This window comes from Pieris rapae, chromosome 7, assembly GCF_905147795.1.
Source record: "Pieris rapae chromosome 7, ilPieRapa1.1, whole genome shotgun sequence".
NCBI lineage: Eukaryota > Metazoa > Arthropoda > Insecta > Lepidoptera > Pieridae > Pieris > Pieris rapae.
In genome coordinates this window covers 6324147-6340416 of record NC_059515.1, presented here as the reverse complement: position 1 = coordinate 6340416, position 16270 = coordinate 6324147, and the positions used below count along the sequence as shown (strand labels likewise).

The 16270-nt window shown below is 33.6% G+C and overlaps 1 protein-coding gene across 1 annotated transcript; it reads right to left on the bottom strand.

Moving 5' to 3' along the window:
- Positions 1 to 521: 521 nt before the first annotated feature.
- LOC110993619 (venom dipeptidyl peptidase 4) lies at positions 522 to 15539 on the bottom strand. The gene is made up of 13 exons (XM_022259954.2): positions 15392 to 15539; positions 14037 to 14190; positions 11422 to 11513; positions 10970 to 11047; positions 10237 to 10289; positions 7915 to 8105; positions 7366 to 7535; positions 6143 to 6787; positions 5562 to 5787; positions 3807 to 3957; positions 3082 to 3242; positions 2563 to 2768; positions 522 to 734 (listed from the first exon to the last, which is right to left on the bottom strand). The coding sequence occupies exons 1-13, from the start codon at positions 15392 to 15394 to the stop codon at positions 642 to 644; spliced, it is 2223 nt and encodes a 740-aa protein (XP_022115646.2). The 5' UTR covers positions 15395 to 15539; the 3' UTR covers positions 522 to 641.
- Between the last annotated feature and the right edge of the window lie 731 nt (positions 15540 to 16270).

The following is a 16270-nucleotide window of genomic DNA, read 5'->3' as shown; positions in this document are numbered from 1 at the left end:
ATAGCCTACCAAGATCGGATTGATCTATAGCTGAGACGCTAAACATTAGGGGAGAGTCTTTTCTCCCCTTTTCTAAAAGGGACTTTATTTACTTAAATATTGACCATCCAGAAATAGAGACTAAAAATATTTATAATTACATACACTAGTTTTTCCAGATTTCGGCTAGATTGGTATTTTTACTATACTCAGTTAAACTAAACTACCTAACTACCATTAGGTCTCTCTCTCTCTCTCTCTATTAAACTTTTTCATCTACACAATGTAAGTGCAGGTTACTTTATACTATATTTATGTATTTCTTATTTATATATATTTTTATTTATTTGGACCACAAACTTAGGACAAACACGTATCAAAATTAACGCACATACGAATATAAAAAGCGGTGTCGTCCCTAAAACATGTGGACACGTTTAAATCATATAACTGTGTCTTTTTTACACATATATGTCTATAGTATACACTATATTTTTTTTGTACTTAATGATGGAAATAAAACAATTTCTACTTACATTGTACATTTATTATAATATAAACCAAATTATTATTCAAATATACTCTATGGCAGATCGTTTATTAATTTATAACAGATACAAATTATTTCGGCGTTTAAATCACAGTCTTTAATACTTTAAGATTTATAAATTAAAACATTCAGTCCAAAAGTGGTCTAGCGTGTGGTAAAAGTGTCGAGTCACGCCGCGTAAAGAATGGTTCTCGTCAGCGTAACTCTGAAAAGAATATATCAAATTGAAATACAGCAGTTTTGGTCGAGTTTCTTAACGCCCAAACCCTATAACCTTTCTCAATCCATTTTTGGCCAACTGAGATAGACATCTTAATTCAAATATTGATAAAAGTGTGCCAATAACCAGTTGACGGATTGTAATAGCCATCTGTCGATTGGAGCTATCCATGGTATCGGATCGATGTATGTGGATAGACCTTTGTAGGAAAATGACAGTTCAACGGTGCCAATATCCTCTTAAGATTTTAACTTAAACCAATTTTTAAAATAATTAAAAACCTCTTCGATATGCTTTGAACATACACATGTTTATTTTAATATCCGTCGCCAAAAATGGATTGTCTTCACAGGCTTTGGTTATTGGGATGCAGATAGATAATAGATAGATCGACTGTCACGGTCTGATCTCAGATTGTAAACAATTGTGGATTAATTATTGGGTTCGGGCGTAAGTAACTCTCAACTCTGAGGTCGTGTGTTCAAATCACGGTACACCAGTGGATTTAATAGTGCACTTTATTTATGTATTAACTTTTGTCTCTAAAGTTTTCAGACAAATTAATTTCCAACTATGGAATATTTTTTAAAGAAAATACAATAAACATTGAAATAATCTGTGCCAATACTCTCAATAACCATGGTGAACCCACGAATGTTCTAGTTTAGCACCACAATATAAGTTGTGAAATGAGCAACAGGGATATTAAACTATATACTAAGAAACAGAGCTTAATCTTAAAGTAAGGGTAACAAATTATTATATATTAGGAAGCGCGAAGTTTTACGTTTTGGCCGCCAAGACACTAGGGTCGCATCTATCGGTGTGTGACTTCAAATTCGCTTTCATATTAATTTAAAATTAATAAAGCAATAACCAAAATCATTAATAATAATAATGATTAATTATTAGCAACTTCTTTACTTTGAATTCTCGCGAATCGCAATAATTAAGTCGGTTAGTTGCATTTTATTCAAAGAGACGAATTCTCGTCTAAGCTTTGATGGTGTATACGAATACGTTGTTAGTTAAACGTTATGTTCCTAGATGGCGCTGAATGAGAAAAACTTCTTTAGCATCGTTGTGATTTGAAAGTCGATGAAACGAAAATACTACGGTAAAAAGAGACGGATACATAAATTCATAAGATTTAAAATGGAAGAAAAAGAGACAGAAAGATAGGAATACAGTGTATAAACTGTAAATTACGTTTAATCTTATGAATTGTGCTTGTTACTTTTACGGTCGCTTTATCGTTTAAATATTCTCTTTAAAAATTTTAGTTTTTATCAAAATTAAATCTTAATATGAACCTTAAAAATTTAAATAAAAGTGTATTACTACATTTCGATGGAGAAAAATGTCTTATTTACATTTTATAAATCATTATTGTATTTATCGAAAGAAAATTAAAATAACATTCGTCTCCTTATCTTGAGAACAAACATTTTGAAGGTTGCACTTCTACCACATGTGATTTTTTTTTCTTTTAAATTAAACAAATTATATTAGGAAGTACAACACAAAGTATTCTGTGGAAATATTTTTACATCCAAACTAAAGGTAATGAATACTTAGGTATATTTAGTTTTACTAAGAGAAGATTCTGGAAAATAGTTAATGATATATGCTATAGTTTTTATGTGTTTGTACACACACAGGGGTGTGTCAAACAAGAAATATAAAACAATTTGCTTTTTAGTAATGTTTAACATTTAAAATAAGATGTCAATAACTGATTTGATTTTCATACGTAAGTAACGTGACACAATACGGTCACAGATTAGCAATGATTAAACTCAGGGATATTTACCATTTGTTCGAAAGCAATATCTGCTCTTTGTAACTCCTTCGCGAACTGCATGCTGTGCTGGAAGTGGACGTTGTCATCTCCAGTCCCATGTACTATGAGGTACCGGCGCCCGCGCAGCTCTTCAGCTTTCGACATTAAATCGGCCCTTCTATATCCTTCTAAGTTCTCTTCTGGTGTATCCATATAACGCTCTGTATACATTGTGTCTGAAATTGATAGTTAAATAGAAACATTTTTAACCGACTTCAAGATAAAAACAAAGAAGTATATTCGTTTGTAGCGAATATAAATTGCAATAGAAATAGCGAATTGAAATTACCCTAAATCACATTTTAACTTAAAATCCAAATTAATATAAGCATTGCTTACGTCATCAAATACCAACATTATTGAAACAGAATTTTGAACATGAGGTTTTAGTTCGAACAACACAGGAGGTTTGCAAGTAGGTTGCCGGCCTTTAAGGTACTTCACTTGAGAGTCCCTAAGACGTACTTCTACATACTTTTAAATACTTACCATAATAAAGCCATGAAGTAACAGGGGCGACTGCAGCGCCGCAAGCGATAAGATGTTCTTTATCTTTGACCAGCATCATGGTGGTGGCATACCCGCCATAGCTCCAGCCCCATACACCAATACGTTTTGGATCAATGAATTTATACAATTCAACCAATCGCCTAAAAATATACCAAAATAGTTTAACGTTCGATTCGCGGCAAATGTTTGGTTTTAAGTCAATGCCTTAAAATTACAAAGTTAACCGCTATCTATATCTCATAACCCATTAGAACCGATTTTATTAAAACTTATTTTATGTTAATTTCGATATATTTTACTGATTTTTTTCCTAGTAGTAGTAGCGACAATAAAAATCACCTACTAGTCTATTAAAGGCAAACTAAATGGACCCACTAAAAGCCACACTCTGGTACAAGGCGGGACGATAACAGTTTCCGTTACACTTGTCTCCGTCAAAATTTAAATTATTTCCCGGCTTCAGTCAACCTGCCACGCCACTTCTTCTTTTAGCGCCTCTCCATTACTGGAGGCTGGTCGTCAGTCTCTTGAAGCGTATCTTGTTCTGTGTCAGATGCAGCAATCTTCCGCATTTGCAATACCCGTCCACTACCAAACGTAGTGAAGCCGTGATTTCCTTCTTCTACCACCACGCCGCTTACCCAGGATTTTACCCCACTTATCCCACTAAATCTTTATTCAAGACCATTACAGTAATAACTTACTTAATAGCCGCCAACGTGTCGGTTATCTCCACAGTTCCGAGGGCCTTGTTCAACGCGTGCATAGCTTCCACACCCATCGCTCCCGAACCGCGGACGTCAATCGAAGCCACTATTATACTTCGGTTGGCGCTCAAATATGCATTGTAATATTCTGAAATTTTATTTAATCTTAATAACTTTCTTAAAAGGAAAAGCGATGATTTAGTGGATTTAGCATTAATAGCGTGATCAGACATTCCGTTTTGAACGGGACTGTCCCGTTTTTCAATAACGAGTCCCCGAAATGAACTATGTGACGCAAAATTGTCCCGTTTTCAAAATTTTCTTTTTAAAATTTGAGCACTACAATATAAAAAAAACGTACAAAGTTTTTTATTCTTATTTGAAATCGTCACAATTCTGAAATATATAAATATTACTGGATAAACATTTTTGGTAACTACCTATATTTTGTAATTCATTACTCTTTAGCCAACTTTTTCTCTATAAATAACTTTAAAAAGTGATTTTTTTTATTGACTAATAATTTTACCTAAAGTAAACCAATGTCACGTTTTGACTCAAAGAATTAATGGTCACTTTAAGCATTACTCTACGGTGCGTTAGTATCATGGTCATCGAATATATTCTATATAATTAGCACTTGCTTCTTCTGTGTAGGAAAATATCGTGAAGAGACCGTCAAAGGTCAAATGTCAAATTCAAAAATCGACGACATGTGTCTGACAAAAGGCTATCAAAATCAATGTTGGCCTAGTGGCGACCCTCATTCTCGTCCAATCTAAGGGCTAGCGCGCACTGGTGACTTTTGTCACCGTGACTGTTTCGTCACTCACATCAAGTCTATGAGTATGTATGGAGGTGCGCGCACGTTACGACGTAACAATTGGGTGACATTTTTGTCCGCCGACCGGCGGACAAGCCCGTGACGAAACTGTCACCGCGCCGGTAGGTTTTTATAGCAGCGCGCGCACGGGCAACAAAATTGTCACTCAACACGTAGTTCTTCCGCCATTTGCATTCGGATCGTCGTCTTTAGCGCACGAAAAATGGCGTCAACGTCTACGCAAAACGTGAAAGTGCATGAAGAGGATATCGATAATGATAATGACAATCTCATGTTTGTATTTTCGTATGTCAACGCAGGTCCAAAGTTGCGAAGTAATTCATCAAAACTTCTAACACTCATGCGAAAATACCCAATAAATTTCTTTGGATGTTCCCGAAGTTTATGAAACATGGTTAAAATTCTTTTCGCTTTTTTTCTCTTTTGAGTTTCCTTATAAGCTCACAGATGACGACCGAGACGGTCGAAATCCAAATGAAGCTTTAAAAAAAATTGTCACTGTCACCTTTCGTGAGCGCACCTCGCTTTGGAGGCGTGACGTGACAGCGACAAAAACTTTTTTGTCATGTTGACAAAAGTCACCGGTGCGCGCTAGCTCTAATGTGAATAAAAATGTCAGCTGCACCAATGTAATTTTCATTGGTTCTAACAGCAATTGCTTCTATGGTAAAGGCAAATGTCGTGAGGAAATTGGGATGTCACAAACCCAAATATCAATGACACGTTATAGACAGAAGGTCATAAAATAAAATTGATCGAATGGAGGCAAACTAAAGCAATGACTTGGTTTGTCTAACTGTTTTAACTTTTATTCTTCAAAAGACTGCAACGCACTCGTACTATCACCAATGAACATCAGGTAAGACTCCTGCCCGTTTCCCCCTGTTCTTTTAATAAAAAGTACATACCTAAATCAAAATTATCCTTAACCCTATTAGTTCCAGGACCACTGTACACTCGGACAATCATGGGGTACTGTTTGCCCTCCTCCATATTTGGGGGTAATTGGAGTTTAATATGCGACATTAAATCATTATCTAAAGGCATCATGTTGAATAACGCCATAGGTAATTTGTAATTACTAAGTTTTTCCACTAATCTTCCATTTCCGGTTAATAGTTTAAATCCATTTTTCTGTCAAACAAAATAATTTATTATTTTTATAGGACCCGAAATAGGCTTAAGATGCGCTATCAGGCAGATCTGTGGTTGAGAAGCAGAAGGAGAGTCATAAGTCTTCCCTTTACTAAATAGAGATTATTTACGTAAACTAGGTCTGGTATATTTAGTCACGGTAATTTAGCACAAATAAATTTTAATGTATTTTACCAAACTTAGAATTAGCCTTGTTCTGTGCTCGAGTCTCGGTGATACAATATTTGTTTTAATTGTATGTTCCTAGCAATTTATCAAATAACGAACCTATACAAACATATCTTCAACTCTTTATCTTTGAAATTTAAAAATATATACATAAAAAAATACATACCTCAGCGATATAGAAGTACGACATCGGTGGTAAATTAAACGCGTTGCATGACAAAACGGCGTAACTACCACCGGGCGAGAACATACCATCAACACTATGACAGCCCGACTGGCTGCACGTCATACACAAAATGTTCCCATTTGAAACCGACCACAGCTGCCTCTGCCAGGGCGCGTTCCCCGGCGAAGCAATAAAAAACACAGTATCCGTCTTCTGATTCCATCCCAAAATCTCCGTCACCGTCGAATTGCCCGGCGTCAAGTCCTCGGTCTCCAACGTTTTGAAGTCAAACCGTTTCACGTGGAAATAACGTTGCTTGCCAAACCAGCCCGGTTGGATTTCGACCATCCTCGTTCCGATGTCATCGAATAATGGCTCGCGTATGTCAATCCAGCCATCCGGTTCCGTTTGCTCTTTGAGGACTGTGCAATTTTTCTGTTTGACGTTACAATTGACCAAAACGCTTATGCTCTGACGTCTGTTGAGCCATAGAGTCAAGACGTTGTCATCGGTGAGCCAATTGACTCTACCCAGAATATGGTCTTCGCCGATGATGTCAATCGGTGCTTTAATGTTAATTGGATCTTTATTAGCGTCTCTTAAGTTGTATACGCGTAGAACGACCGTTGGGTTTCTCCGACCTGCCTGGCCATAATGAAAATATGAAATATTAATTTTATTTTTTATTAAACAAATTAAGACAATCACATATTTAACCTACATGTTTTTTTATATAATATTTTTATTACTATGCAGGTAAGGAATATTGTTCAAATTAAACTAAGAACATATTATCGCATATAAATAAATTAGTCTGTAGTTTTTTAGTATATTACCGTTAGTCTGTAATTATTTAGTATATTATTTATTATAGAGGACAAATCTTTGTTCTTTATTTATATCATTATTATTTATTACTGAAGATGTCATGTGGTGTCCATACCATATTGGTATAATGATTGCAGTTCTTTACAAATGTTTTGTATAACAAAAAAAACTAGGCGATTAAAAAGAGTGGCGGAGAGTTTATTGGCAGTTCTTCTCTTCCGTTCTACGCCCTTAATTTGAGAACTGGCAGAAAATGTCAAATTAGAAGTTCATAAGTGTACATTGTGATACCTAAATGAATAAATGATTTTTGATTTTGACTTCGACTTAAAACTAGAAATCCTATGAATTTGTTCATAGAATTTCTAGTTAAAAAGTACTTTTATAGTACTAACCTTAGGATATTTAAATTCAATCATTTTAGGGTACAAATTGTCAAGGTCTTCGGGATCCCCATAGTAAGGGAAAACTGCTGAGTCGACTAAGCTGTCATTGTAGATGGCAACGGCTAGGTACGATCCATTTTTCGAGAACCACATTGCTTCAGCGGCATTAAGGATTTCCTCTGCAATATTTAGAAAGAATATTTAAATAATAAACATTGGAATGTTTTAACTGAAAAACAGTTTCAAATTAACAATTTGTTAGCTTTTAATATTTATTTAAATTTACTACCTACCCTAAGAACTAGATCTTACAAATGTATAAATGTTTATAATAATTTGTCAAACGAGACTCAAATCAGACATTAGTATGTGTGTGCGTCTAAAATGTTTTGGATTTATGAAATCATATCTCAAAGCAAGATCTCGTCTTTAGCTCTATTATTTGACAAAATTCATACAGAAAAAATTGTTTTGACCGGCTTTTGAAACGAGTTTAAAATTTGCTTGACCTTCTCTAATATGGCCTGAAGAATAAGGTGAATTTCATTTTCGACCTACCCTCATATATCCAATCAGCGACACCACAGTATACCTTCCCTGGAACTCCATCAGTGGTCAACTGTCTTACTTCTTCCGGTTGACTTGCATCAGAGATATAGAAAACATTATTATTCTCAACGTATGCTAAGGCATGGCCTTTATCCCAAAGGGCTACTTGTAAATGTCCTTTTCCTATTTTTGCTATAGATCTGGAAATATAACAAAACTTGTGATTACCTACTACCCTCTTAAAGTTTTATGTTTTCACATGACTTCCATCCGTCAGAAACGTATTGGACATACAGAAGTCATACTTAACGCTTATACTCTGATTAACGCCCCAATTTTTTATGGTATACTATACTAGCTATTAATATGTATTTAATCAAATTCTATACAATTTTTATTAAATCAATGAAATATATTAACATGTCCTTAAGAATCATAATGGCGCGCATGTGCCATAGTTGTTCATTTGACTCATTCTGTTGTTTATTTTACGTCGAACATCCGCCTGAAGTGGGAAAGCCAATTGGGTGGAATAGAATATAATATTAAAAAAAACTGTGGCACACATGCCGCGATGGGCCAAGCTGCGTCAGAGTCTTGCAGATGCTGGAGTCGTCGAAAATATCCCATTCCGTCTGAACTACGCTCGCCAAAATAGTACGTCCGTGGAATCTTTAATTTCCTACCCTTGACCTACAAACCAAAACCTTTATATCCGAATCAGCCGTATTTTGCTTCTGTTCACTTTAAACAAACTCGGTTACCTTAGCACTCGGTTATCTTAAATATAACCGTAATCATTCATTTTAACGAAAGTGCTCATTTGTCTACTTCTAGTGAATTGTGTTTACATTGTTATGACACAGTATTGTTGTCTTAATTATTAAATAGTTTATGGTCAAAACTAACATAACATTAAATTTAAATTTTATTATTATTAATATTTTCCGTACAGCTTCCGTAAATAACGCATAAGTCTGTGGTGAAATATTTAATTATTTCGTCCGATTTCACGGAAATTTCAAGGGCCACGCAACAATGATTTTTATTGCATTATTTATTAATTCAATTTCAATGTGTGAACATTTAATAAACTGTAAAGATTACACGGTAACGTGATTGCTACCATAGTTACGGTGTTTTCCATTAAAAAAAGACTGGTGGGGTTTATAATTCGAATTATACATATTACATATACAAGTCGCCTAACGAAGTTGGATTTTTAAAAGTTTGTAGCACATTATAATTCTCGTTCAATTAAGTTTTTTTTCCATGTATCAGCGACATAATTTTTTTGCGCTTACAGTTTTATAGGAGTTTGTTAAATACGAAATGAAAACATGAATAGCGATAAAATCCATTCGCGCATGCGCTAAATGTGATGCCACAGATAAGTAATTTTCGAATACACTATTGTGCTGGCTCAGAATTAGCAAAAAATATAATAATTTATGCAACGTCCTTGGTAACATTTGCTTCTTAATTGGATCCGACAGACGGCGCTACCATCGCAGTGTCAAATTTTAAACAATATTCGAATTTTAATTTTAGTCTGTCCCGAAATTTAAAAAAAGTTTTGTTATCATTGTGTTATATCGTGTGTGACCATGTGTTAGATATCGTTAGATATTGTCATAACATTTGAATAATAATTTTCATCAAAATGGCTTATTAAAAATTGAAATTTTGAAATTAAAGACGTGTAGACAGGACAACGTCTGTCGGATCCGCTAGTACTATTTACATATATAAATTATGGTTTGCGTTTATCTTATATAGATTCGTTTTGGTATTTTGATGATTTGATGATTTTCATGACCATAGATAATCGTACGAAATTAAAACAGCAAAAACGATAAAGACATAATCAAAAAATCTTCGTTCAACTCGGCTATTTATTTTTTAATTTAAGAGTATTTCCTTCAACTTTGTTTTGATCTCTTTGAAGTAGAGACTCTTGGGCCGTAGGGTTCAAGTGCAAAAGCGTAATTAAAGATTTCAGTTGGCGCCTGGTAGATAATACGGTGACTTCAGAGTTGGTGCTTTCCTCACTCAACATATAAATATCGCAATACACAGAGGAGTAGATGGTACACGTCAAAGGCCACAGGGACCAAACTTTTTTAAAGAATTTTAAAAACTATATATTGTTTTTATTACTAATAAACCTTTATAACAGGCCTAAAATGAGTTTTATAAGATGTAAATTTTTTCTTCATAATTAGAATCTTAATATTTATTACGAAAATTCAACAAATACACTTAGCATTACGAATCTATTCGCTTCGCACGAAGTAAAATATTTATGCAAATGAGCATTAAGGCACTTACTTGCTTTCTAGGTGATAAATTGAGTATTTTGCCAATGTTGAATATCTGTATACCTGTGAAACAATAGGTTTTGTGAACACACATATATCATATTATGTTATGTTAAGATTAATTAACAGTCAAATAAATCATTATAATATCTGTTTTGTGTATCGTAATTTGTAAGACATTTAATCTAAAGACAAGTGAAACAGTGGTTATAAGAAAAACACTTTCCCAGGGTACTAAATACGGAACCCATGACGAAACATGCCGGTATCAAAACGATACGCCTAAAACCTATTTCAATATCACGAGACATATTTATTGCGAAAAAGTAACGATAATTATCTCTCTCACACAGCTGATGAATTACCCACAAGTTTGAAGTAACAAATGTTTTATTGCTCTCGCTGCACGAAAAATACGTTAAACGAGGTTTTAATGCCTGTACTTAATTATTTTTAAACATTTAAACAGTTTCCGTGAAATGCTTTCAAGAGATAATAATACATAGGACTGGGTGTAAATTTAAAAAGAAACCTTCCTGAACGCAGTGACAGAGAGTCACGTGATCATTTTTCAATTGACAAGCAAAATACACTGCCATACACAATTTCAATAGACAAAAAGACAACATAGAGCAAAATAAAAATCTGAATATTTTTTTCCTAATCTGCACACTACATAGTTCTTTTAGTGTGACCAATTAGACTTTTTCTTTTTTCAGACTAGGTAAATATTTAGTACTTACCTTTATTCTTTCCGAAATCAGTAATAGGTATTGTTGATCATTGGAAAATGATGCGACCGCGTTTGGTATTAAATGTGCCTGAAAAAAAACGTAAGTTAGAGCCTTCGTATCCCAATGGAGTATGGGACATTGTTGATAAATTAGCAATCAAAGTATTTTTTGTCACGATTTCAAAACCTTACAAATCTTTAGGAAATAAAGATTTTTTAAAGCGCGAAATTTGAAAATCGTTGCATCGGCAACTGAAATTACCGATACCGATATATCGGCAAAGCAAAATATCACCGATCGGTATCGGTATCAGATGCATACCTACTCCTGACACATGTTATAGATGATTGAAACTGCCATACATGAATACCGGCTTACCCACGATGTTCACCTTTACCATAGGAGCGAGTGCGAAACATAGACAGAAACAACTTCAACTTCAGAGCAAAAAATAAACTTACCAATTCAGTTTCATTTAGGAGCTTCGTGAATTTGTCCGTCACAACATTGTATCTATAAATGGCGCCAGGTTCAGCAATTATGTATTCGGAATCTAAAAAAGTTTTTTATCTTTATACATATGAAAATCTTCTGTACTGGAGAGATTTTGATTAATGTTCTGTGTGCTCAAGTGGATTCGAGATTAGTTTAGATTCACAAATAAATATATTTTTTTTTAAGATTTTTGACCTGGTAACACTGGTTCTATTGTAAAAATTCAAAGGCAATAAAACAATCATTGTGATGACGTCATAATCTAAAACCACAAAGTTATTCCGACCGCTGATAATATGTACAACTTAACCTTAGCCACTAGTCTTCGTGCCAGTTAGTAGTTAGACTTATAGATCAGTGAAGGAGCAGCAGCACATTATCTATTTGTTTTTCCAATGCTATAAAAACCAGGGGTAAACTTTTTCAGTGTATTTTTTATTATAATTGAAATATTACATAATTTCTTGAGGTCGACTGTTCCTTGAAAAGAAATCCCAACGCAAGCAACCAACAGGCATATTTTCCAGTTATTTTTTTTAGTAATAAAGATGAAAAATGTATTTTCAGTGCATTATTTAAGGTTATATAACATTATTTACTAAATCAAAATATACGAAACGGCCTGCACTCACATTTCTTTTACATTTTAGAAACAATCGTAGCCTATGTTACCTTAAGACAATGTAGCATTCTAATTGTGATATCGTTAAAGTCGTTTTTGTATAGATCAAGATCAATTTACGTATGTTTTATTTTGATTATCGACAATTATATTTTGCCTGGATTTCATTTCAAAAACAGATTCTAAAACTCTAAAGATCTATATCCGGTAAGCCTGAAGTAATGAGGTAAATTGACTATGATCATTAAGATAGTTCATATTTATATAATTAGAAATTTAGATTTATAGTATTACAGCTAAATGATGAAAGTAATGATCATAATCGTAATAATAATCCTATTACATAGCAAAATAAATCCTTTGTAAAAGAGTTTTGGGAAGAAAAGATGCCGCAGCATTGTTAAGCAAAGTTTTTTTTTCAAGTTTTTAAAACTTTTCGCTGTTATTCAGGCTTACCGAATTACACTAACTTTAAAGGGCGTGAAAATAATTAAATATATACTATTAAACAGAAATAAAACAAAAATCACCATCAAAATGTCAAAGTCATAAAACACTCTGACTAATTTATGACTCTATTTCAAATTAGGAACATGTCTCTAATTTGTAATTAAGTGACGTATTTATTGGTTGCATTTAATCATGACGGCTTAAAGGCTGTAGACAAACATTATGTTCAGTTTCTGAACGGAATTATTCACTAGGATTGTTACGTAAGGGTATTGCAAAATAAATAAGCGCGGCGAAACATACGCAGAGAGTTTTTAAATTCAGAATTAACTTGCGTACATTGTTTTGTTTAGCAATAACAGGATGTAAATAGGTTAGTAGGTCTCATTGTTTTCCATAGACACATGTATTAAGCCATATAACCCAGCCCGTTTAGGCTGCTTTAATGATATGTACTAAGGCCTATTTTGGTTCATCGCACTCTAACGACCCTACCTTTATAGGTATAATGATTTATCAACCTTTTATTTTTATCTTTTAGTAGACTTAAATTATATATCCAAAAAACTCATGATTAGTTAACATTTTGTATGAAATTAAAAGGTAGTTTACGGTTCGGAGTACTCGCCTATTCGCTCCTCACACAAAAATAAAATATATAAAAAATAAATAAAATTGAGGGCAATACGCCATTTATTAAAAAAAATAAAAAATGCTACCTAATTCAAGTGTGTCAAGTATCACGATCGGCCGAGTTATCTTAATATATATATTTCTTGTGTGCGTGTGTATGTGACTGAACTCCTCCTAAACGACTGGACCGATTTAGACGAAATTTTTTGTGTGTGTTCAAGAGGATCTGGGAATGGTTTAGATTCACAATTTTGTCCGCTGGACAATGTTTTTTTTAATTAATTTTCAATTTATTAGTTGTTGTTGATTTTGTTGAATGTTTTACATTGGATCCGACAGACGGCGCTACCATCGCAGTGTCAAATTTTAAATAATATTCGAATTTTAATTTTAGTCTGTCCCGAAATTTAAAAAAAGTTTTGTTATCATTGTGTTATATCGTGTGTGACCATGTGCTGGATCGTTAGATATTGTCATAACATTTGAATAATAATTTTCATCAAAATGGCTTATTAAAAATTGAAATTTTGAAATTAAAGACGTGTAGACAGGACAACGTCTGTCGGATCCGCTAGTATTATTATATAACCTCAACAAAATTTATAAAATAAAAATATGTATTTCGAACAGGCAGTGATAGATCTGTTTTAGTTTCCGCTTCCATCTATGTTATTTCACTCTCTACAGTTATCGCATAAGTATCATTCAGATTCTGATTCCGGTTTTTTGTTTTCATTGTTAACAGTTCATTCATGTTCTTGATGGAACGAAGAATGTCTCCTACTGCCATTTGACTTTTATAATAAATTAGAAAGTACGATATAAAAAATATTAAGAGATAATGTTAGAAACACACTAGTATGTTTATATATTTACTTGAAATCCATTGCACTGTAACCCGTTCTGGCACAAAATCTAGTTGTAAAGGCACCAATTCCTCCAACGTTAGTGTCTTTAATATCCTTTGGGTGAAAACTTCTTGAAGACTCCCCAATACGATGAAGGTGAAAAATTGTTTTAATGATATCGTCTGTAACAATATTTGTGTATTTATATATTTTATTGACACATATAATATAATCCTATTAGGACGCCATTAAATAAAAGTATTTTCCCGCGCAAACACTCGATGACGTCATCAATGGTTCACGAAACTGTCAAATGCCATCCATGATTACTTGTCATTAGCACATAGTTTGGAACACAAATTGGAACGCTTAGATTAAATAAAAGGAAAAACATGACGCCATTATCGTTTGTAGAAGACTTACAAATTAAGATATGTCGAACAAAACGAATATTATTTTCAAGAAGTATTTTCCTAATATGTCTCACATGTGTAAATAAGTTCAGATCCCATAGTACTCGTAATAAATATAGCAGACCAATGTTAGGATCGTAGGACTACATTGGTAGTTTAAAAAGCTTGTTTATTAGATAAACCGGAAATGTGCAGTAAAAAACATTAGTGTTGTTTTCCCTATATAAGAACAATTTAAAAAAGCGAAATGTAATTTTTTAAACGATTCTTGTTTAATATTAAAAATGAAATTGTCATCACCAGTTATAAGTAGTCTATGGATTGAGAAACTATTTAAAATGCAATCGTCAGCCCTAGTGAATAGGAAATATATAAGTCTATGTTTTATTATTTCAAATGAAGTCTGAGACTTAACAACCAGACATGAAGCAATCATGGACGAAATCTATAAGCATTTTTACAAAACAATGGGAAAATTATGGTATTATCTGAACGTATGAATAGTAATATTTTTGCGTAATTAGCTGGCGGTATTCGGTATTTAGGTTAATTATAAAATGCCATATTATGTGTTATGATGCAGGCGCCTGCATTACCTAACAATTAAAAGTATGTTATTGAAATTTGGTTAAACTGTTACACGTAAAATACGATTTACGAGATCTTTAGATCTACGCAGCAATGTATCAGCCCCATATCTCGTAATATTCCCGATTCTTGTTAAGTAAAACTATTTTAACACAATAGATATTTTAATAATTTATTTCTTATGTTATGCCGAAGGCCGAAATGGTTTAACAGTAGTTCATTTTATAATAGCTTTGCTTAACTTTTCATAGTAAATATTGTTGACCTGTTGAAACGACTGATAAAGGCGGTCACCAAACCACAATATTAAGTTTAATTAATTACTATATCAGCGAGCTATTTGTGTCATAAAATTCTAAACAAATATTCTAATACACCTTACCATTTTACGCGTGTACAGAGGTCGCAGGACGAGATCAATGAGTTAAGTGGTTCAAATAGACATCACACTACACAATTTCACAACACAACCACTCACCGTCGCCTGCGCCCGCGCACTACTGAGTTACTGACGTCTAACCGCTACGCTACACAGCTGACAATCACATTGTATCTTTCGATATGAACAGCCACCGTCATTATCTAAGTTATTCTTTTATATATTTATTTATTACGTCTTTAAAATAATTATGTGTAGCCAATAAATCTGTACAAAGAGGAGTGCTATCCCGATATTAACATTCGGGATTGTTGGTTGTGCCAGAGAAAGAATGAAAAAAAAATGCTGTGGAAACGAGTGTACACATACAAGCAGTGTGGGTTAAAAGTAGACATAAGGATACGAAAGGTAAAAAAAAGGTAAAAAGGAGGAAAGGATGCTTAAGTGGTTTGGCCATGCAGAATGGATGAATGTTCCATTGTTCCATTGGTGCAGCTGGAGAGCGAACCTATGACCTACAGGATGAGAGTCGCATACTGAAGCTACTGAACTAACACTACTTCTTAATTGCTGTAGAGTAGATATAATAAGATTCCACAAAAAGTTTCTCCGCCAAATACTTATCTATGTACATAACGCTTACAATAAATATGTCTAAATATAATATTCAGGTAAAATCGACGACGTTTTATATGCAAAATAGTGCATCCTTTAGTCCTGTACTAAAGCTAGTTCACATTGTTCAAGCCTCCAACTTTAGCTATATATTTCAGGAGTCCACATACATAACATTGATTAATAGAAACAACAGCGAACTGATACATAACTATGATTAATAGAAACAATCACCCTTACCACTAAAACTCGATCCTAGTCATAAAG